The sequence below is a fragment of the Gymnodraco acuticeps genome, unplaced genomic scaffold (assembly GCF_902827175.1).
Source record: "Gymnodraco acuticeps unplaced genomic scaffold, fGymAcu1.1, whole genome shotgun sequence".
Lineage (NCBI taxonomy): Eukaryota > Metazoa > Chordata > Actinopteri > Perciformes > Bathydraconidae > Gymnodraco > Gymnodraco acuticeps.
This window is the reverse complement of record NW_022991628.1, coordinates 600668-624937: the sequence shown is the minus strand read 5'-3', so window position 1 is coordinate 624937 and position 24270 is coordinate 600668. Positions and strand designations below refer to the sequence as shown.

The following is a 24270-nucleotide window of genomic DNA, read 5'->3' as shown; positions in this document are numbered from 1 at the left end:
CAGTGCAAAGGTACACACACTGCTGGTCATCATGGTGTCAGAGGTGTGTGAAGGTAAGAGTGAGCAGCACACAGGCTGGACAGGAGGACGACGCCAGACTCTGAGCCCACTCTTTAGAAATGATCCCAGTTTTTATGAGAGCCAACCTAAAAAGGGAGAGAAAACTACATTAGTACAAAGCACTTCAAAATTCCATGACCAGTTTAATTCATTCTGTGACTATAGTGTGAATATAGGCAAGTGACAGAGCGGTGAAAAGTACAGCACACAGCAACATTTCCAAAAGTGGCATGTGGTCAACGCATTATACATATTTAATTGTTTAAACTTGCCATAATCACTCCCTTGCATACTTTTAAAGGGTAGAATCACTTTTTAAAACTCCTTTATCTAGTCTACAAGTTACCCAGAAAACATTTCCCAGGATTCTTCTCAATTTAATGGTTACTCTGGGAAAAAAGTCTCCGTTGCCCTATCGTTTCATTAGATTCTACTGCAGTGAATGTGTATTTAGTAGAGTGTGAAGAAAGCAAACGGATACTCACTCTAGTGACAGGGGAGCCAATGGAAGGCATTGAGGAAGAAAAGCACACGGTTGTTAAGTGGAACACAAACACACACACGGTGCGGACAAACCCAGGCTTCTACCTTGTAAGACATGCTTTAGATGAGGCAAAACAAAACATGATCTAAATGTTAGTGCAGTCGACTGAATGGGCTCGGATACAGCATCACAGAGCAGCACAAACTAAAACCTCCAGATATTAAAGCCTTTAAGAGTCAAATATTTAAGATTGTCTCCTGCCGGTCATGTTGTGCCAAGGACACTGAAGCATTCATATGTCTGAAATGGTTTGTATTCAAGTATTATATGCACATACACAACAAAAAAACACCGGATATGAAAACCACGAAGTCAATGGATTAAATAAAGACAGAGCACACTTTGATTCAAAGGGTTTATGAGTGTATATTTCCTTAAAGTAAAAAACAACATTTTGGGTTCTTGCAATCCAAGTTCATTTGGAGTACTTTCTGCATTAGTATTTTTTTTGTCTTAGGATTTGAACATTACTGTCCTTTGAATCAAACGCCATGAGATGGTAAATAACATCATCCCCTCTCAGTTCTGTCTCCGAAGCAAAACACAAATAAAGTTAATGAACGTCAGAAATCAGTACAAACAAAATATATCCTTAAAAATGTTAAAGGGGAAGGAAATGTTTTGTTCTTCGTTTTTTGCACAAGCAAATAGGGGCACACCTCAGATGTTACGCTTTAGCAAAACCCTGTAGGGAAAAGCATCTCGAGATGAGCAAAACAAAGAGATTATTGTTATCACATTGAGGTAGCTGTGCTCTGCCCAGTGCAGAAAAACTGGCTTGTTTTCAAATCATTATAGTAAAAAAAAGTACATCCATGAGGTTAATTTAAACTCTACCATGGGGGGGGGGGGACATTCACAATTAAATTAGAAATGAGAAACCACATACAGTTCATGCTTGGTCACAAGACATGCAGCGTTTTTGTTTTCAAATATTTTTTTTTTCTTTTTGTTAAAGCGGAGCAATCGAACGTTTACTCCCAAACCTTTCCCCGTCCGCCACACGGAGCTTGTCCTCTCTGAAAGAGTTCCGAGTTGATATACTGAAGACACAATGGTAAACGTGAACATAAATGAAGGCGCCAAGTCAAAGCCACAGTGGTCGAACAATTGACGAAGCCATAAAAAAAGTTGCATAAAATTCTATCTCTGTACAGATGATGGATTTCTTAACTTTCTATTCAAGAAGAGAGAAGCTAAACATAACTGTTACTGTAGTGACATAGGACAACTGATACTCCCAGAATAGTAAATATAAACCTTAAAGGCAATATTGAAAATAATAATAATAATAAAATAACTGTCAACAGTATATTTTTCTTACAGACAAGCAACAAAGTCCACAGCTACGGGAGTGGTGATTTTCTTACACTCGCATTTAAAGCCTCACCCGTTCAAATATCCTATCCTAACGCTAACCAGGTGTCTTCTCGGTTCACATTTTATATTATCCATTACGTTTTATGTTGGTCCTTCTCGCTCACAGGTGGTAGGCAGGCACGCACTAGTACACACGCTAACTCTACAAACACGCTCACACGCAAGCTATGCACACACGTAGGAAGGCAGAGAGGGGAGAGGGCAGAGGGAGGTGATGGCGGTGAGGGGCGGGGGAGGAAAATGGGAAAAAGTCGAGATTGTGCTCAAGTCAGTCAGGACCAGAACATGTCGGCCATGTTAGTGTCGGTGCTGTAGATCCAGCCCACCAGGGGGATGGTAAGGGCCACAAAGGGCCAGGAGATGCCCTCCAAGCATGCAGGCAGGCAGCAGCCTTTGGAGCCGGCCGGCTTCTCCAGCTCTTTACCGGGCTCCATGTAGTTCCTGGCGGCGAACTTGAGGAACTCGTCAAGTAGGATGACAGGCAGGGAGATCTTAAGCACCACCAGCCATTGGGTCATATTCAGAGGGGTGATCTGGAAGATCATCTGAAAAGAAGACGGAGGAGGAGACAAAGGTCACGGTGTGGTTCAGTGGATCACTATTTGAAATAATGACATGTCATCGCTACGTCATGGGTAAGTGTCTAATGAAAAGAAATGTTTCTCACTGGAAGAGGCTCCACGTGGAGGATGAGGAAGTGAAGGGACATGGAGAGGCAGATGGCTCCCAGCAGCCACACGTTCTCCCAGGGAGGCATCCTCACCAGGGACTGGTTCTCTGACACGCTGAGAACGAAACAAGGGAGCACGTTTGTTAAAAACTCAATCTGACTTCAGAGCCAGCACACTTAAAGATCTCCTATCATGCTATTTTTAGGCATATATTATATTATGAGAAAGTAAAACAAAATGGCCAGCACTATATACAAATGGAACAATTGTTATTATAAATTTGTTTTACTTCAAAACACAATCATTCTGAACATGTCCATCTTGCTTATTTGTCAGTAGTAAAAGCTGGCAGAATGCCTTGCTCAAACTAACCTGTTCAGGGCATTGCACATCTCTATGGTGACCAGCACAGACAGGGCCATGGTCATGGGGTAAGGAGACTCAAACACCTTACAGTCCAGATCTGTGAACTCTGGATTCTCTGGGCCACACTGCAGGAAGTGGCTCTAAAGGAAGTCAAAGGAGAATATAGATTAAAGCAGGAAATGACATTAGGTTGGTGTGTTGAAGTGTGCATTGTTAGCAAGATGGTAGCGGTTTGGCTGTTATTCCTACCAGCTGGTAAAAGGTGATCCTTGGTCCATCCTCAGCAGCAACAAACCACCAGGCAGCAGCACCCACAGTGCCAGCACCCACATAACCTGGGGACCAGAAAGACGTCACTCACTCACACACAATGACGCAAATGCCGGTCACTTAAATACAAGACGAAGGCAAACTGCAATTAGATGCGACCTATTCTGTGACTACCTGCATAAACTCTACTTTTACAATGTGCCATTGCGGCAGATTTTTAGCAAGTTAATTGATAGCTTGTGCATTAATACAACAGGCTGTTCTAGTGTACTATTGCCTGTTGATGGCTAATGCTTCTGAAGTGTTTTACCACCACTTATGTACACACATTAGAAGCTTAAATACCAGTTCATATTTACTACATTTTCCAAATACTCAAGTTAAAGTTAACAAAGACAAAAAGGCCTTGCAATGAAGAAACGGGGGGGATATTTTTTGGCTGAAAATGTCACACTAGAAATTGACAATGAACAATAACATCTGACAAAGGACTACGTTTAAATGGACAATTATCCCTACACATATGGTAACCACTTACATCCAATGGTGAGGTATCTGAAGAAGAGCCATCCTGAGATGAGGGGCTCGCGGGCGTTGCGGGGGGGCTTGGTCATGATGTCCAGGTCCGGTGGGTTGAATCCTAGAGCGGTGGCGGGCAGACCGTCGGTCACCAGGTTGACCCAGAGCAGCTGCACCGGGATGAGGGCTTCAGGGAATCCCAGCGCCGCGGTCAGGAAGATGCTACACACAAGAGAAGCAGAATTATCTGATGTTATGGTATATTGTGTACAAGGTATATAAAAAGGTAAACGGTAAACTAGTTATCCTTACCAGACAACTTCGCCCACATTGGAAGAGATGAGGTATCTGATGAACTGCTTCATGTTGTTGTAAATGGCTCTGCCTTCCTCCACTGCAGCGACGATGGTGGAGAAGTTGTCGTCAGCCAGCACCATCTCTGACGCGCTCTTGGCAACAGCCGTGCCTGAACCCATGGCAATACCGATTTCAGCCTTCTTTAGAGCAGGGGCGTCGTTCACTCCATCACCAGTCTGAAGGGAGAGTGAGAACAAGTGTGAAGAACTAGTTGACAGTGTATCATTAATGTTTCACTAGGAAATCATTGATTTCATTTCAAGATGTTATTTTGAGAGGACATCTTGCATATTTAAAAAGGGAATAAACTAAGACATGTTAGATAAGGCGGCTTACCATAGCTGTGATCTCATCATAGGACTGCAGGTACTCGATAATCTTGGATTTATGTGAAGGCTCCACACGGGCATAGCAGCGTGTCTTCAGCACAGCTTCTCTCTGTGCAGCGGGCGACAGGTCGTCGAACTCTCGGCCGGTGAACGCCATGCTGGAAACATCGTCGTTCTCTCCGAAGATGCCAATGCGTCTGCAGATAGCCACGGCCGTCCCTAAGGTACAAAGGAGAACACGTTCATTTCTTAGCGCTGCATGGGATGCAAGTGAGTATTCAGAACTAGATGATTTCCCTTGTGTCTTTAGTGGTTTTCATGCTCGTACGGCAAGGGAAGTTATTAACAAAGTCAATCTTCTCTCAGTAAATGTGACTTTCTCCACGTACCCTTGTTGTCTCCAGTGATCATAATGACTCTGATGCCTGCGAGGCGGCAGAGTCTGATGGAGGCTGCCACCTCCGTCCTGGGAGGATCCAGCATGCCCACACAGCCAACAAAGGTCAGGTCAGTCTGCACGATAACAGAAAAGGGAAACAATGTCACACCTGAGAAGGAACCTAGACACCAGAAGCTTTGGGAGAGTAATATAAATCCGTCTCAGCTCTCACCTCATAGTCAACAAAGCGGGCGGAGTCCTCCAACTTCATCTCCTCTCTGACCAAGCGGTGGTCTCGGGTAGCGAGAGCCAGACAGCGCAGAGTGTCTCTGCCGCTTCCATACTCCTTGATCACTGACAACACTTTTTCCTTGATGCCAGGGGTCAAGGGCACCTTGTCACTGCCCACACGGATGTGCGTACACCTGTCAATCAATCCCTCAGGGGCCCCCTATGAGCAGGGAAGGACAGGAGGATGAGGAAACACAAGGGAAATGACAAAACAGTATATAAGAGAAACACTTTCATTAAAACGCTTTTTATAGTCTTAGGACAATGATTCACTCGAGTCATAATTATGGTGCTTTCAAGTTAACAAAAAAGGATATCATTGAATGGCATTAATAGACTTGGAGAAAGCCGATACTCCAGGAGTGTTATAGTTGCAATGTTACTAAATCTTACCTTTACAAACATCTTGCCAACAGAGGATCGGGCCTTATTTGCAGTGCAGTACACAGACATGGACTTCCTGTCTCTGGAGAATTCCAGCGTAAACTCTTTCTTCATCAGCTGCTTGATCACCTAAAGATTTGATCAAACAGTTTGTTAGCATTTCTGCATTCAGTTTGTTTTGTCACCGTTTGAATCAAGTACAATTAAATCATGGAGTTTCGGTTGCAAGGAAACAGCTTTCAAGAACGGAGGGCAACGTACAGAGTTACAGGCGTTGGCTCTCTCGATCTTTGACAGGCCTTTGACATCCGTATCGAACACGTTCATCTTCTCCACCAGGCACGTGAGAGCCGTCTCTGTGGCCTCGCCCACCTTCTCAAACACCCCTTTGTTCTGGACACAAAGAGAAAAAGAAAATCATATGGTTCATCAGAAAAAGTCACTGAAAAGATCTAAGGCACTATGTACCAAAGTCACATGAGCCGCTTTCACACCAAGTACTTTGCCGCACTTAGTTCCCAGCACTTAGTTCCCAGCACTTAGTTCCCAGCACTTAGTTCCCAGCACTTAGTTCCCAGCACTTAGTTCCCGGCACTTAGTCCCCCCCATGGAACTAAAGAGCCGATCGTGTTCACACCGGAATAAGCCTTCCGAGTAAATCGCCAGAACGCCGACACCTCCTCATCTCCACCGCTCCCATGTTTTTTTTTGTGTTGCCATAAGTTAGTCTCTCTCCGTTGGTGCGCGGGGCTACGGCTTCACAAAACTTTTCAGAGTTTTACGGGGCGTGGTTTGCAATCCGCCCAGCCAATCAGAAATCGGAACTTTTTTCTCCCCAGGAAAGTTCTCATGAACTAAGTTCTCTTTTTGGTGTGAACGCAAAATCCCAGGAACTATCGGAACTAAAAGGGAAAAGTACTCCGGTGTGAAAGTGCCTATTGGATCTAAAGAATAAAGGGAAAAGAAAATCACGACTAACCTCATTATAGTCCAGTGAGGAATCGTTACACAGAGCACAGATAGAGGCCAGCTCTACCAAGGCATCATACTGGGAGGATTTGACTTGTTTGCCATCAAGGAACCTAAACAAAAGCCAATAAGTGAGACAATTGTGCAGATTTCATTAATAAAGCATTTTGTAGTTTAAGTATGAAACAATACATTCATGTTAGCCTTCACTTTTATGAACCAATTTCAAGTAGAATGGATTTTTGGGGATTTGCATGCATTATTAAACTCTCAGAGCACACATGCATATGAAAAGGAATACTCACACTTCTCCCTCCGGGGCATATGTCGAGCCAGTGATAGTGAATTCCTTTAGCGAACAGCTATCACCCTCTACCTGATCAACGATGAACATCTAGAAACACAAACGTTGTAGAGACATACAATTAGTACGTGGTATTCCCACAAAGTATTGTTGCCCGAATCAGGGTTGTAACGATGTCTTTTTGCCACAGTATATACACTGTATTGTAAATTAGGGCTGTGCAATTAATCGTATTTTAATCTCGATTACGATTTTGGCTTGCAACGATTACGAAAACAACGTAATCGAAATAAAACCATTATTATTTTTATTAAAAAAAAGGAAAAACATTTGTATTGGTTTTTCAGTTGAATCATACTTAAAGTTCAGGGCAATCAACTGTTACAAATATACTGTTCACATTTCTTTTTTCCATAAATGGATGTTTTCAAAGTAAATGGATAATCGTGATATCAATTATTGACCAAAAATAACCGTGATTATGATTTTTGCCATAATCGAGCCGCCCTAGTAAATGATTTAGGAATTTAGATGTGGGGTTCTGATGGACCAGCAGGTGGCAGCGTACTACCATCCACAGGAAATAAGACATAAGATGCTTGAACAAGAGCAGAGTCAAATAATAAAATGCTGAGCCAAAGCAGACACTGAGCTCTCTGGTGGGAACTGCCTCCATAAATGTCATCTTACAGCGAGACGGACACAAGACTCCTCTGTGTGCAGACACACAACAGGAACAGTGTATGAAGTGAATCATTCCTAGGCGGAAATCATTTGACCTTGAGGATCCAAACCTGGGTAAGAACACCGGCAATAGGTCTATTCAGGATCTTCATTTCATCTTTTCTTTAAATTGAAATAGCATGGGGGAACAGAATTATTATCCACCAGGAAGAAAGAAAACGGCACACACCACTAATACCGTCTTCGCTATCCAAATATAAGAGGTGGTTTTTTCATCAACTGATGACGTAAACAAACACACAAGGTCTTGAGTCAGACAACACTCAAGCTGCTAATATAGTTGCACACATGGATAGATAACACGTTCTTTCTATCGAAGCACCAACACCCAGAGGTGCAGGACAGAAATACATGATGAGGGATGGAAACTGGAATCTCTGAATAAAATGATCATCTGGCATTATGTGTGCACTTAGGCAGCGTCGAGACAACAGAGAGCAGTGACGTCAATGGCGATCCGACACTTAACAAAGAAAGGAATTGAACGTGAAGGAGGAACATTGAGTCACTGAGGGCACCGCATTTTAGTTCAGCTCTATTAAGACACGAGTGGTTTGCATGCGTCAAGCTTCTCCGTCACCGACTATCAAATAGCCAGAAATAGCATCCGTTAGTTTCAAAATGAAGCCTTTTAAATTTGCTTAACATAATGTCGACTATAAGAAAATTGTGCAGGATGAGCAAGGGAAGAGGACATCTTTCAACACAAGGTCACTTATGCAACTCTACTGCTGGTTCTGCTGCAAGTGAGTAACTACTGCATACTGATCAGCATGCTGCCTGAAAGAGAAGGGGGAGGAGGGAGGAGGGAGGAGAGAGGAGGGAAGAAGGAGGGAAACAGAAGAGCGGCGAGATAGCGGGCTGAGGAAGAGCACTGAGGAAGATGGAGACGCAGGGCAGGAGGAAACACAAAGTCACACAATGAGCTGATAACGTACTAAAGGGGAACATGTATACACGTATCAATTTGCATCGCTGCCCGTGTATAACTAGATCATATTTTTCCATTATTAGCCATATAGCGTCAGCAGTGCCTGGCGCTCAGTAAATCCCTACTGTCATTAAAAGGCCGTCGAGGCTGCTTTATTTCTCAGTAAAAGGTTTATAACTTAGCTTACCATTGCTCTGTCCATGTAAGGCAACTGTTTTCACTTATTTTCGGCCTTTTTTCCAATTGGTTTACATTTCCTATGCATAGCAGGCCTTTTCATCGTACTGTTGTCATGGTGAAGATGTACACAGACATACATTAGCTTCAGCGAGCCATCTTTATGCCGTACCAAGATGCGCTGAACAACTTGAATAACTATTGTGGTTTTATTCTGATTTTTGGTACCTCGGAAAATCGTTAAGAGATTGGTCCATAACATGTGAGGAGACAACGCTTTAAGGAGACAAATAAAATAGTGTAATCCAACTCCAAAGGGTACACTGCGACTGTAGTTTAATTTTGTTGTGTCACTTAAATATGTTCCCTGATGCAATCCTTTCCTAATTTCACTTCTCCAACCAGTTATTCCAATACACCTCTCCAGTGAGACATATTGAGACTGTGCTGTCACCGAGTGCTTATTCAACATCATTTAGTGGTAGGGATTTTAGCCAGGAGGAGCATGGAGGGATTATTATGACTGTCGCTCTACAAGTATTGCCATCTGATAATTGGTCATTTCTTTAATGATAAAATACTTTTGCTGTCCTTATATAGTGTGAACTCATTAGTAGCCTAGTCGGGCACTCAAACCTGTTGACACTCTGAAGTGCATGGTTACACTGGTTACTATGAAACCAGTGTAAAGGTTGAAAGATAAGCTAACAATGTCAACATTTTCAGTGAACCGAGCTGACAGGTGAAGGTTAATGAGCCGATTTACATGGCAACAAATAGCCTGTGAGGTGAAAAACGGCAATAATTGACTTACTGTAAGATCTACAATTCAGGGTTAAACAAAGTGCTTAGAAATATTTAACATACTCCATTAAACTAGATAAACATTGCATTTTCAAACTCCAAACAGCCAGGTACAATTTGATTAGATTCTCTATAAAAAGGTTATATGTGAGAAATTCACAATCGAGCTTTTGCTGACTTTTTCTCCTCTCTCCCCGTTCACTCTCTTACCCTGCACACGGACATCTGATTGGTGGTCAGCGTGCCGGTCTTGTCAGAGCAGATGACAGATGTACAGCCAAGGGTCTCTACAGACGGCAAACTGCGGACAATGGCATTCTTCTTGGCCATGCGCCGAGTTCCCAAAGCCAGGCAAGTAGTGATGACAGCAGGTAGACCTGAGAGGAGCAGCAACAGAACCACGGAGAAAGAGAGGATTAAGACAAACATGAGTGGAGATAAGCTGTTAGAGAAAGACTTCCTGTATCAAGTATTAAATATAAGCATTTAAAAGTAGGATTTTTGAACAAAATGTTCCTGAAGTCTGAATAATGGCACATCATTGAAGGCTCTCAAAGCAACGAGTGTGTGTGTGTGTGTGTGTGTGTGTGTGTGTGTGTGTGTGTCTGAGCGTGTGTGTCTGAGCGTGTGTGTGTGTGTCTGAGCGTGTGTGTGTCTGAGCGTGTGTGTGTCTGAGCGTGTGTGTGTCTGAGCGTGTGTGTGTGTCTGAGCGTGTGTGTGGCTGAGCGTGTGTGTGTCTGAGCGTGTGTGTGTCTGAGCGTGTGTGTGTCTGAGCGTGTGTGTGTCTGAGCGTGTGTGTGTGTGTGTGTGTGTGTGTGTCCAGTTTACCCTCTGGGATTGCAGCAACTGCCAGAGCCACAGCGATCTTGAAGTAGTAAACGGCACCTCGGATCCAGGAGCCTCCATGGACCGGGTCGTTGAAATGTCCAATATTGATGAGCCACACAGCGATGCAGATTAGCGTAATGACCTTAAAAATCATAATAGCAACAATTACGCGTAACTCAAATACAATGATACAGAAATAGCAGAGGTTGTTCGAGAGAGTTCATAAATTACCTTGGATAGTTGCTGTCCGAACTCGTCCAGTTTCTGCTGCAGCGGCGTGCGCTCCTGCTCCGTTGCTGCCATCTCATCTCGGATTTTGCCGATCTCTGTGCTGCCCCCTGTGGCCACCACCACACCCACAGCCTTACCAGATGAAATGTTGGTGCCCTGTGGAGGAGGCGGCAGAAAACAAAACGTATTATTAAACGGAAAAGCTTCTGGGGGTAAAACTGGTCTGACTGCTAAGCCATGTGTCACAAAGACACAGCGAGGAGGTTCAGGGAGCAGCAAGTGTCAACATGTCGATACATTTCACTCCTAAACAAATCTAAGTAACCATGGGAGCTGCCATGGAAGTAAATGTTTCTTTTGTAGATGAATGCACACTGAAGCTGTTTGGACTGGCACTGTTATGTTGTCGAATGCAAGAGACTGAAAGCCACAATATAAAAGGGCTAATTCCGTATGTTCCAAAAAAGACACAAGATTTTTTTTGGAATAGAAAAATGGATGTGAAGAGGGATAAAAAAGCTTTCAAGAGGATGAGTAGGAGGATGACAGCAGGACATTGTTCCTTTGTATAGGTGTAGTTAAGATAAAAACGGGTAACAATACTAAGCAGACTTAAATGGTCTTGTGGGTCACTCACAGAGAAGAGCATGTTCTTTTTGTCCTGGTTGACGGCACGCGGGTCTGGCACAGGGTCGGTGTGTTTGATCACAGACACAGACTCTCCTGCAGGAAGTGGAAACAGAGCATGTGAGTGAGGGGAGCGGAGAGAGGGGAAAGTGGAGGCTGTGATGCTTGGTTGACACATTGGGCAGATGTGTGTGGAAAAGGCTTTGCAGCTGACTGAGCAGGCCTGACAATCGCTGCAATGCCACTGCCTTTCAAAGCCCATATGTGATGTGTGTAAATAACGGGGCTGCACTTGTCCTAATGCCGTAAGTAAGGGAGCATTTGACAAGCTGCAACGCCATGAATGGGGGAGGAAAGAGGGGAGAAAATAGCTGCAACACTCAAATATCCCGTGGAATTTGCTACCAATTAAGGCAGCATAGGAAGAGGAGCCACTTAAGGACTCGATTCACATAAACCCTTTTCTCTCATGCATTCTCCATCTCTCCCCTTCTAATCCTTTCCATCTGCACTGCTCTCTAATTAGCCATCTACAACTTCATTTATTTAATTTTCCTCATCCATATCACACTCCCTTCCTTTAGCTTCGTCACTGCCTGAGCAGCCATGACAACAGGGGGTAATGAGGCCATGCGCATCAAAAGGAAGAGGAAATGGCTTATTCTTGTTTAGTGTCTGGGTTGATCACAAGAGGCGAGTCGGTGGCAGAGGGAGGCGGAGAAATGATACCAAGGAAATGCATGTTTTTGTATTTTCAAGCTAGATGGGTCACATGTGAAATGTTTAAATACATGTATGTGTAAAATGGAGAATCACAGAAGAGACAAAAAGGAAATGGTTTTACCTGTAAGAATTGATTGGTCTACCCTCAGTGTTGTTGACTTGATGGAGCAGAGCCTGATGTCTGCGGGCACTTTATCTCCAACTGTGGACAGAAACAAAGCAAACGAGACATTAAAGGAGCTCTTTACAAGTTAAAGGGATCTGTAAATGCTATGACGACAGGTGGGTGGGTCCTTTGTCAAATACAGGCCATAAAAGCAGATGACTTGAGATTTGATCAAATACTGTATTCAGCCAGTTGAGTAAATGCTCTACATGTAAAAAGACACCTCCTAAATTAGACCATCTTCTCATGAAAGAGAAAACACTTTGAAATAAACCAAATGAACAAACAAAAGTCGCATAGAATTATTAATGTTCCACTCATCTCATGACACAAATAGATTGCTGCTCATTCTTTCCACTTACACATGGCTTTAGCAATCTCTAGTTAAAGGTGGGGTAGGTAATTTTGGAGAAACCAGCTCGAGCGAAAATACACACACAGCCGAGCCGGCTAAAATGATTGGTCGTGCTTTTTACAGCACCACGGCTTCCAGATGACTTTTTTTTTAATGGATGTTTTGTCAAAGCACTTCAGATATTCATTGCTATCGGGACGTTAAGAGCATTCCATGGAATATAACAAGTGTATCTCGAGCCGTTTCTCAAACTTACCTACTCCACCTTTAAACCAATGTAAATATACGACAAAGTCCAAACAAGTGTTTCCTCTGCAGAACGCAGATAAGTGCTTTTAAAGCCACCGAAGATTATTAGCTTTGCTTAAAACAGTATCAAACAGCTTTAATTCTTCTGTCTCATTTCACACGCGGTTTGGGTCTGAACCTGGGTCTGAACCTGGGTCTGAACCTGGGTCTGAACCGGGTCTGAACCTGGGTCTGAACCTGGGTCTGAACCTGGGTCTGAACCTGGGTCTGAACCGGGTCTGAACCTGGGTCTGAACCTGGGTCTGAACCTGGGTCTGAACCGGGTCTGAACCTGGGTCTGAACCGGCAGATACAAAGTGTTGATAATTAACTTCAAGGCTTTGATTGTAGAAACAAATATTTAAAATGTTTGCCATTCGTATACTTATCTGCTTTCAAGGGATAGTTTAAGATTTAAAGCCTTCTATGAAATGGGGGTGGAAATATCAACAAGTGATGTATTATGTCTTGATAGGTCAGATCTATGATGAAGAAGAAACAATATAACCTGAGAAGATTATCCTAGAAGTACATTAAAGTGTCAGAACTATTATGTTCCTGTATATAACTGTGCTATTACACTAACTATGGGCCAAGCAAGGTGGCAGTCACGCCAAATCAAGCGGTCCAAGATTTCCCGCAAGTTTGTGGGGACGGTGTGTCTGACGTCAGGCTGTGAACTTTGTTGCACAAAAAAGTTTGACATCAGATCGTTTTTATGATCTCATTGAATGCAACTACATTTATTTCACAGCAGCCAGACAAGAACATATGTTGGGACTGGGCCTTGGGCTGGAGCTTGTTTCAGAAAACACAGCATCAAATTCCCCATGAATTGGTCCAATGAGCATCAATGTCACCAGCTCTTACACAGAGCGAGGGGTAAGTGCTTGCGTTTAGTTTGTACCCTTACTTTCTTAAACTAAACAGTTTCTTCTGGCACTTTCCGAGAAAGTAGTCCAACTTAAAGGTAGGGTAGGTAATTCACTTCAGAAACACTTTGTTATATTCCATGGAATGCATCCAGATGAATGAATAAATTAATGTAAATTAAATGCTTTGAAAACAAATATATACAAATATTTCATCTGTGGAAGCCGTGGCGCTGTAAAAAGCACGACCAGTTATCTGCCTCGGCCCGCGGCAGGTAACTGGACGGCCTACCTGCCCGTCAGCCTTCCATCTCGTGCACAAACTTATCTCGTGCCCTCATTGGTCATGTGCGCGTTCGTGTGTGTTGGAGGAGGGGCTCTGTAAGGAAGTCTGAAGGAAGGGACAGGTTTTTTTCGGTTGTGTACTTTCAAATTCTAGCGCACTAGCTGGATTCTCCATTCTTACCTACCCTACCTTTAAGTCATTTTTTTCCAGGAGCCTGCTGCGGCATATTCGCCACACCGCCTGATTTGGCTTGCATGATGCTGCAGAAGGGTCCCCATGGCACGTTTTATTAAAATCCAAACATCACATTGAAGAATGCCACTGCTGCACCAAGGTTAAATCTGGCTTTTAGCTTGCAGTAAGACAAAACACAGCTTGACAGGGTGAAACGGTAAGAGCAATACAAAAACAAATAACCCAGAGGCTCTTAAGGGACCTCTGTGTGGACAGTAGAGAGCGGTGACAGTCATGTAAACCAAACCTCGGGCCTCTGCAGTGCCCTTCTGAGTGGAGAGGAGAAGAGGGGGGAAGGAGGAGAGAATGGGAAGGGGGATTAGATGAGTCCTGCGAAACGCACGTCCAAAAATGGGAAAACTATTTTGATCAGTTTGCAAACATGTGCTGCTGGATCTGGGGGAGGGGAAATTATAAAAACTTCAGCTTTAAGCAAGGAGAACCCGCTCCCCGTCACACAACTTTAAAAAGAAACAGTTTTATGTTTGCTTTCTAACTGTTCATTCACAACACACCACACTCATGAGTTCGGGACAGATTAAAGTAACTAAGCATAATACAGAGACTACAAGGAGGAAATAACCAAGTTACCAATAAAACAAACATGTTTACATTATACCAATTACCAATGTTATTGCAGTAGATGCACTGTAACAGAGGTTATAATGCTCCTGTACTGTACCAGCTGCACTACCAAATTTGGTCCTCCACTTGACAGGAGGCTCGAAGACTTCACCTACTCTTCTTCAAACTAGACCCCCCCCCCTCCCAAACAGACAGGAGATAGTAAAAGTGTAGCATGAGGAAGGACAGAAAGGAGACGAGGACCTGTACTCACTGGAGACATTTAAGACTCAAAGTCCAGTGGGAAGCTTTCTAGAAAAAGTCACTAATTAGAAAAACCTCCTACGCCAAAGTAAAGTTGTGTGTACCACTCATTGGTGTTCACCGCTGGGAATACAGTCACAGCAAAGAAATACATCTACTTTCAGTGGCAGCAAGAAGACATAAGACCTAGTTATTATTGTTTTGTATTTAACACCTTATCATTATCAAACATATGTTTATAATCTGTTTCACATGATTATGCGTTCTGACTTCATCGTCATAAAAAGCTAATTTCTCCTCGGAAGAATAACCCGATTACATTTCAATGTAAACTCTGTATTGATACAGTTATAAGTGTTTCTATGTATGTTACACTTTAATAATGTGGCTATGATTTATACGTTACCATAAGTTCAGAAATATGCTGTCTTTTCCCCAAAAACTTGCAGCTGTCTCAAATTGGGAGTGATCCTTCCTTTCATCGTACATCCCATGCTCTCTTTTGCTGGGAAAGAGTGGAAAGCCTCTGGGAAAGAGAGCTTTTTTCTCCCTTGTGAACAAAAGATTTTATCATATTTTCCCTAGAGTGAGGGACAAATGTCAGTCTGCATATACAAACACACAAGTTTGTCGTCTTTGTCCCCACCTTTCCTCCCTTAAACCAACAGTGGTCCTACTCCAATCAAACTCATAAATAGAAGTGTGGATTTACTACACAGCACATCATGTGGGGTCCAGTGAAACTTTATAGCCCTTAAGGGGGTTGTATATTGTTTCTCTCACTGTGCCTCGGTTCCCTGATGAGCTAGCACGTAGTTTGCAGCTTTCTAAGACCTTTCATGAGTTCATCGAGCCCTCAAGGGACTCCTCAACGTCTCTCATGAATGGAAACATTGAGATCAAACCTTAAAAAAACACAAACACATGACTGTGTGTATTCCATATCATTACTTTGTCCAATAAGGGAGCAATAACATTGGCAAGAATAGCACAGAGCGTGGACATGTGGAAGAGACAGCGAAAGACGGGCAGAGACTAATAGCTTTGGTGATGACAATAGACAGACTATCCTACACTCGAAAACACAGGAGAGGTAATCTGGCCATGTGGCCATCTGGAGCACAAATTATTTATCAGATTGAGTCTGTACCCTTTCTAAATGTTACATCCTGTCGTGCCGTCTTCTCCCCCCTCATCGCAGGAACACATTAATGGTGAACACTGCCCACAGACTGGTTTAGAAAGAGGACAGGGGTGGCCAGTCTCGCATAATACACATTCAAGTTACATACAGCCAGAAAGAATGAATGCGGGGAAGAGAAATAAAGTCCTAGGGAAAGGGCACTCTTATTTCCTCCGCACAGGATGTGGTTGCTACAAGGGTCAAGGCCATCACTTCGGCGACAGATTAAGACACTCTTGTCGAATAAGGAATTGCACGGTGAAAGAAAAGCAAGCAAAAAGAAGCAAAGAATACTAACTGTTGCATCAGTGAAGTGCCGATGGAAATAAAAACGAGGGGACTTGTGATTTGTAATGAAGCCTTGCCGTACTCTGGAGACAAAACAATGTTTGAATGGCTGAAGCTAAAAAAAAATCTTTGTCCTGCCTGTCCAGTTACGTAAAGCAACCCTTTGTGACATTCAGCGCTCAGAAACGTTTGAAACTAAAATAGCGCTGCTGCTCAGCACTATTCGTGCTCAATGGCTGCCAATAAAAGTGTATTTGTGTTAACAAGGCAACCCTTAATTCAGCAGTAGCCAACTTCCACTATATGAAGATAAAGGAAACACAACTCTGGCAGTCTGTAGCCTGTGCTCACTCAACACAAAATCTTTATCAGCAAGAATCTTAGCTATAATAGACAGCTGATTTGTTAATAGAGCTAGCTATAGCTGAACAATAGCTACAATTAAAGCAACATGACATCAAATGTTCATAGATAATACAATTAGAATGCACCAAAAACCACCTTATATCAATGGGCCAATGAAATTGCTTGTTTAAGTCGGCCAATCAGATGGTTGTTTCAGTTGCCCAATACGATGGCTCTTTTCAAACACCGGATCTGATTCCTTGTTATAATTGACCAATCCGAAATGGCTTGTCTCAATCGGCCAATCAAATGGCCCAATGGTGTTTCTTCCAGTTTTGCCTCTAACTTTAATTTAGGTAAAACTAAAAGAAAATTAAATACAAAACTACATTGCGAGTAAGTCATTTTAAATGTCCACTACTTGTGCAGCAGCTGCAGTTAAAGGCCAGAGTCACTAGAAGCCATGTTGGGTAATAAGATAAATGCAGTTTATGAATACAAAACAATACAGTGACGCAAAAATGTGTCAAAAAAACACACGTGGCCTTAATCAAGTTAAAGTTAGCCAAGAAAATAAAATGTTATGGAACAGTTTGGGCCCCTAACCTGTATTGCATAACTGCTTTACTAACTCAGCACTACCATTATTTCAGAAACCGTCAAAGGGGATGAACAAGATCAGGAATCAGCTGTGTGTGTGTTTAAATCTGTGCAAAGTGTACGTCATAACACTGGTGATGTTTACAGAACTGATGAACAATGTTCTCCGTACATTTCCCGCAGTCACTAAAAGCATCCGAGTGTTGAGAGACAGCCACGTATTCATCCTTCTTTATAGTTTACATGAAAAGCATGTCGGCGACTTATCAGAGGAAATAAATGGGAAAAAAGTAAATAATAAAAACTTGAAAAGAACGTTAAGGTGCCAAAGCTCGCACGCTCAATGCAATAGGCGTAATGTGACTTGCATGCACGCACTTGGGAGACTGCCTTGGGAATAAACAAAGCTAAATGCTTTTAACCTTACCTGCCACCTCCACGATGTCCCCGGGCATAATGTCCCTGGCTTTGATTCTCTGGACACTTTTTCTGTCCTGACGGTACACCTTCCCCATCTCTGGCTCATACTCCTTAAGGGCTTCAATGGCATTTTCTGCATTTCGCTCCTGAAGAGTGGAAATAAGAGGGAACAAAAGTTAACAAGTTCATTTCACACAGACACCAAGTATTTCCCGGGAACTGGATGAAAGGGGAGTTAGAGACCAAGTGACGTCTCAGACATGCTGTTTCAGTTAGAGCAGCATTATTCAAATTGATTGATAAGTGTCTAATCTTTGCATAAGCAAAAAAACACAGTAAAAAATCAAACCAAGCGCACATGACAAGTGGTATAGGCTAGATGGCGGGAGAATAATGTAAACACTGGAACTACATGTTGTAAAAGGCTGAAGACGAAAAAAACAAACAAGAAAGCTTTTGCCTTGGTCACATGGTTATCTTTTCAAATGTGACAATACATTTTCGAGTAACCCAATCAATGGCGATGTTCCAAACCCAAAATGTACTGTATATACAAGTGCCCGAAGACTACAGTGACATCTTGCTTCTGTTTTGTCGTAATGCTCTCTTATTGCCTATTCAGTTCGTTCTTGATCATTCTTCACTTGCACTTTTGTGTTAGTGCTGACTTCACGGTGTCTGACAGCTCGCTCAGAGTGGACAGCTCCCAGCCACGCTGGCAGGCAGCACTCAACGAGACACGGCAAGACAAGCACACAACCTCGGGACATTAAGGCTTTTTTTAACTGAATAGCAACAGGGACACGCAGTTACTAAGATGGCTGCTGGTAAAGGTTAATGCTACAAGGTTAAAAAGAAGCTTAGAAAATAAATGGAATCACAAAACATCAACTGCTTTGAATAGGTGGAGCCATATGAATAACAGCAGGAGCAGAGCTCGCCTCCTCCACTTCTACATCATTTACAAAGGCTTTGCTTTACATAAACAAAGTCAAACAACCAGCCACTTACTGCAACAGCTCGCCATTTACTAAAGCCTCAGCAGGACCTTAGGTGAGCGATTCATTTACAAGACAATCCAGCAGAAACCCACCCAACCTGCCAGCCATCTACTTTTACCGTGGTGTAATTAAAAATACATGTGGATTGATTTTGGTCCATTTTGAAACCTCAAAAACATTTAAATGGGAGATGCAAGGTCTTTATTAACTGTATTAAACTAATGTGTAACAAGCAAGAATCTAGTGAATAATATGATGCATATTAAATGATCTGTTCAGTTAAGAATGCAGGATATACTCCTGAAGACGTCTAAAAGATATTGCCTTATGGGTGGAAAAAAAGGCCAGGTGAAAAAGAAATGGCTACTAAAGAGATATCATTTCATAATTGTTATAATTAGCTTGACTAATTAATGGCCGATTAAAAAGCATGTCAATTAAATATATGCTTAACTGTTTCGGGGGTGCATTCAAAGGCATTCGGTGTGTGTATCCATCATAACTGACTTCAGGGAAAAATGACAGATTCTGGGCAATTCTGCCTTTGATTGAAAAGGTGTCATGAAAAAGAAAGGATAATTGATTTGCTTTTCTGCGTGTTGTGATGAATGCCTATATACAAAGCTGATGCTGGGTTTGCTTCCTGCCTATAATTAAGGTGCATTTGAAAAGATCAATAATGCTTCTCATAGAAACCGACACCGTAAATCCTGGGGGAAAGCTAAGACTGTGCAGGCACGTAATAAACAGAGGCATTCAAATAACCACTTACAAGCACAAAGGAAAAACAATTGCATTTGTTGTCTTGATTCACCCTCAACATAATGTGACCCTGCATAGTCAAAGGGCGTGAGATACGGTTCCCCTAAAAGGATAGGTTAATGAATGTGGACGAGAATATACCAAGTGAGGAGGAAGTGGAGCAGGCCAGGTTTCACGTGTGACTGAGACAAGAAGAGGTGTTTCAGATTAGAGTGTTCTTACACGGAGGGGATGTGCGCTGTATCCTTGGCCTGAATGGGAAATGTTACATGTCCAATGTCTTTATTAAAACCTTATTATAGACTTTCCAAAAAACATAGTTTGTGTCCCATATTTTGAGGCATACATTTCTGAGTATTCATAAAAATAAATAAACATTTTATTCTAGAAGTGATGCTTTGAAAGACCCCGAATGACGTAAATGTAACATGTTTACCTGCCAGACTCCTACGATGGCGTTTGCTATGAGAATGAGCAGGATAACAAAAGGCTCCACGAAGGCTGTAACGGTTGATTCTCCCTCTTCGAACCAAGCCAGCACCTACACACAGAAGAGAGAAAAATGAATGGACATTGTCGGCATACATTCAATAAGTAATCATAGTCGAGTGTGAGATACTGAGCCTATTGAAATCAGGATGGGATACGATTAGATGCACCCCAAAGAACACAAATAACTAAACACTCATTCTGGAACTTCCACTTAATGTCTTTTTCATGCACCTTCCTAGTAATTCAAGTTGTGCCAGGACCAACATTTGACTTTAAAAGATTAAGGATAATTCTTTTTAAGTATCCAAAAATCATTTAATAATTCATAGTAAATACAAAGCCAGTATCTTCCAGAATTGTAGGAACTGGGCCAAGTGTGTTACAAAGTCATTGGAGAGAAAGTGAGTGTAGTAACCACTTTGTCCTCTTTTAGAATCTGTGCCAGGAAGTGAAGTGTGTCAAACGAAATGCCAATGCCCCCCGTTTCCTGCTTCAAGCTATTTAAGCATGGCCAATCAAATGTCCAATTAATACAAAGGAAAAAAAGAAAGGTGCACATCTTTGTATATTTCTCTGTTGTCTAGATTCTGTCATGCTGATAGAAATGTCTGCGGACTGTGTGCTGGTGTGATTGAACGCTACTACAACAGCTGGTGATTTATGAGCTTTGTGAGCGTTGCTGGCCGTCATCACCATGGCTTTGTGAGTGATGTTCTTAGCCGATACGCAAGGAATACATCCTAGGAGAAACAGGACCACGGGATAGTATACCGTGTCACACATAAACAACAGTAGGAATTGCTTATCACTCGTGACATCAAAATAAGTCTGGTTTAAGAAATGTATTCACAATAAGAATATAAAAAATGGACATCAAAATGTCCAGTTTTAATATCAGGTGTCTGCCACTTGTACTCTTTAACAGCATGCTGCTATTCCCAACAATGTGACACATAATAAAGTGAAATAGCCATTAGTTGCCAGATTAACAACATGTCAGCATTTATTTTTAACTATAGACCACTTGGCTATTGAGGTTTTAACATAATCTGTTTGAAAGCAAGACTCAAAGTGAATCTAACGACTTGTGATTTACTTTGAGACCAAAAGCAGAGCTAACATACTGTATCATTCTAGAAGACAGAATCATGAAAATAAATGGTCATCTGGGTTGTGTCCCTAGACAGATTCTGGGCGCCTTTCGTCTCCACTTTGGAGAGGAAAGGCACTACACTGAATCAGAGAAGGTCTATGTGCACACTTTGTAGGATGATAGAGCTGTGCTAAGAAGAAAAAGCACTGAACTCATCACTAAAAAGAGTAACTAGAAGGAATGTGGTGGAGATGAACACAGACAATGTTTTACTTGTTCATTTTCTCTCCGAAACACAAACTAATCTGTGTTTTGAAGGAAAGGAGCATGCTTTGATATATATATATATGAAGATTTGAGAATGGATTATTCAGTCACTACTCTAGTACCCAACATCTTTATAGACAACTTTATCTCAAGTTGAGTGGATGACGCATCTCTTTACAACGAGTGACACAATCTGATCACAGACTTTTATTACTAGTATCTAGATACTAAACAAGGCAGATCACCTGGCTATGCAAAAATGAAATGGGAGTTTCATAAAGACAGATCCATCAGGTCCAGACTGGTTTAATGAACTCTCCACAAACCACCTCTACAACTAACAAAACAAGTGTGTTATACTTACAAATGATATGCAGGCGGCGAGTAAAAGGATCCTCACAAGCAAATCTTCAAACTGTTCAACCACTAGTTCCCAAAGGGATTTACCTAGAAGACAAACATTTAATTTAATAACTGGAATTTAAATGAAAGTTTCCATTTAATTGAAATAGTATATGAATGATGGATTGTAAACATATACAGGCGGCTTCCACTTACCCTCCTCCGCTGGCAATTCTGCATACCATCCCATTCAGACCGCAGGCAAAAGAGATGGACAATGGGTTATTTAAATTAATAATCATTTAAAACAATAGCACATTACTGTAGCAGTAATACACATAGTTAATATAATAAAAGGACGATGAATTGTTTACTAAGACACATCACTGATGCTCGCCGGTATTACAACATAGAGTGCATGACGTCGACAACCTTCCGTTTGGTTCAACCGTTACAAATCGGGCCATCATGACACCGGCATAACACAAAAAGCTAACGTTACTTGTTTTTTGAAAAAATAATTTGTTTACAAGATCCTTACCGTTTGGTCCATAACGTTCCCGTTGTTTCCTAACTTGCTCTAAACTCAGACCTGTGCTTTCATTCACGTTAAAAAAGCTGTAAACTTCTTCAACCGTCTTTGTGTGTGTGTTGTCCATGGTGAACGACCACTTGAGGACACGGCTTGTATTGCTGGTCCCTGCTGGTCCCAGCTTCAACCTGTCACGGTTCTCTCCTCCTTTAGTGTGACCTCGGGACTTAAAACAAAAAAAATACTTGATGAAAATAGGAGCGAGGATCCCACGGTGTTGACCGTCACGGAATAATTAGCTTCAACGCGGGACAGCTTGGCGTGCAGGTGTCTGGCGAGTTGACGAGATAGCGGCTTCTGAGCTAACGGATAGCTAACAGGCTAAAGCTAGCTAATGTTAACCGTTCGGCTCCGCTTGAATTCGCCGGCTGTAGTCCGCTATGTTTCCTGCGAGACCTTAAGTGAACAATTCATAGTAAACGTCACAGCCTCAATTGGATATTTAAATATATTACTCTTCTTCTGAAACAGCAAATACCGGTACAATTCGGTCCAAATAGACGGCTTAAACATGTGGCTCTGTTGCAGCTCGCTTTGCCTGTGTTGCGGAATCACCGACGTCGCTATCGGCACCAATCGGGATTGTCCGCTGCAGCTCTCGCGTTTGTCGAATGCGGTGTTCGGTGTCCGCATGTGGAATCAGCTGATTGGTTGGACACACCGGAAGTCCTTCTCTCTCTCTCTCTCTCTCTCTACTCTCTCTCTCTCTCTCTCTCTCTCACTTTCAACGTGGGCTGTGCTTTTTTTAATTAAAGGGCATTTCCCCTAGACTAGAGGACACTGAAACTCATTCCAACCTTTTTCATTAGATTGATCCAGTTGCAGAATTCCTGATGTATTAGTTAGTATGGGGTAATAATTATATATAAATGTTGCAAGGAGGGAAATAGTTACAACAATGTATTTTAGTAGAAAGAACAATTTTTAGGAAAATATCCTGTTTTACACGTGTGTAATGTATCTCATGTCTTGAGTAAGGAATACACCCACTTTTCTATGCTAAAATGTCCTGCTATCTAAGTGAGCTTCTTATTTTTTATCCGTTTCCCATACTGTAAAACACTCATCAATCTTATGTTCTGTTTTGATTGAGAGTGGTGGGTAAATAAGGATAAGGTTGGTTTAAGTGATCCCCTTAGAAATGCTTCCAGCACCAACCCTGATAATATACATCAGTTTGGTTATCTCATATTTGTCAGAGTTGACTGAGAAGAATCCCATTATTTGACAGGCTGACAGAGCAGCAGTGTCAGTGATATAACACAGTACACTATCAATTGGTATGTGGACATTTATCATGTCAGAAAGAATGTATCTTTTAAAGCCATCGTAAAAATGGTCAGTGACACGTCTAACCTTTTGCATGGGACATTTCTATGGTTTTGACATAATAGACAACCTATACATTGAAATCCATAGCCATTAGTTGGATATCCTCATACAGGACAAACAAAGAGAATCCTTTCACAGTTAAAATCCCCTAAAGAAAATGAGATAACTCCTGTGTGAGATGGTGTCTTTCTTTTGCAGCCTATCTGCTTTCTCAGGAAGACAAGTTATTTTAAGACACTGTGATTAATGTGTGATGTGACAATCAGACTTCTGCTCAATGACAAGGAAAGACTGAATCTGTGCAGCTATGGTGACAGTTGGGCTAGCCTGATAAAAACAAAACATCTCTGCAACCATTCAGACACATAAAGCCTGTGATGAAAATAAAAAAGCACACATTCAGATCCAGTCTGTGATAGATTGTTCAGTTAACATTACTTCCGTCTTCCAATGACTTACTCAAAAACAAATGCTGTCTTAGAAGCCCATTTCCAGATTTGTTTTTGGACTACCTTAATCAGTTATGCTTTGATAACAAGAACCGTGCTCAGTAGGAAAGTTAAAGATGATGAAATGATGTTTTATGATTTTCTTTCCAAACCTGAAATGATCAAATATAACCAAAAAAGCCGGTCA

At 42.0% G+C, this 24270-nt stretch overlaps 1 protein-coding gene across 1 annotated transcript; it reads right to left on the bottom strand.

Moving 5' to 3' along the window:
• Positions 1–945: 945 nt before the first annotated feature.
• Positions 946–22937, bottom strand: atp2a2b (ATPase sarcoplasmic/endoplasmic reticulum Ca2+ transporting 2b). The gene is made up of 23 exons (XM_034198132.1): positions 22252–22937; positions 21927–21944; positions 21733–21815; positions 19953–20057; positions 17761–17899; positions 12010–12090; positions 11176–11261; positions 10539–10694; positions 10308–10449; positions 9690–9856; positions 6825–6913; positions 6530–6632; positions 5812–5943; positions 5560–5679; positions 5108–5326; positions 4886–5009; positions 4504–4715; positions 4123–4343; positions 3830–4032; positions 3271–3356; positions 3028–3161; positions 2652–2769; positions 946–2529 (listed from the first exon to the last, which is right to left on the bottom strand). The coding sequence occupies exons 1-23, from the start codon at positions 22367–22369 to the stop codon at positions 2257–2259; spliced, it is 3129 nt and encodes a 1042-aa protein (XP_034054023.1). The 5' UTR covers positions 22370–22937; the 3' UTR covers positions 946–2256.
• Positions 22938–24270: the final 1333 nt, after the last annotated feature.

Coding starts and splice junctions, on each gene's coding strand:
- atp2a2b (XM_034198132.1), bottom strand. CDS start 22,369: ATGGACAACACACACACAAAGACGGTTGAAGAAGTTTACAGCTTTTTT. Junction 9,857..10,307: donor AGTTGCTGCAATCCCAGAGG/GTAAACTGGACA, acceptor TGCTCCTCTCAG/GTCTACCTGCTGTCATCACT. Junction 4,033..4,122: donor AATGTGGGCGAAGTTGTCTG/GTAAGGATAACT, acceptor TCTTGTGTGTAG/CATCTTCCTGACCGCGGCGC.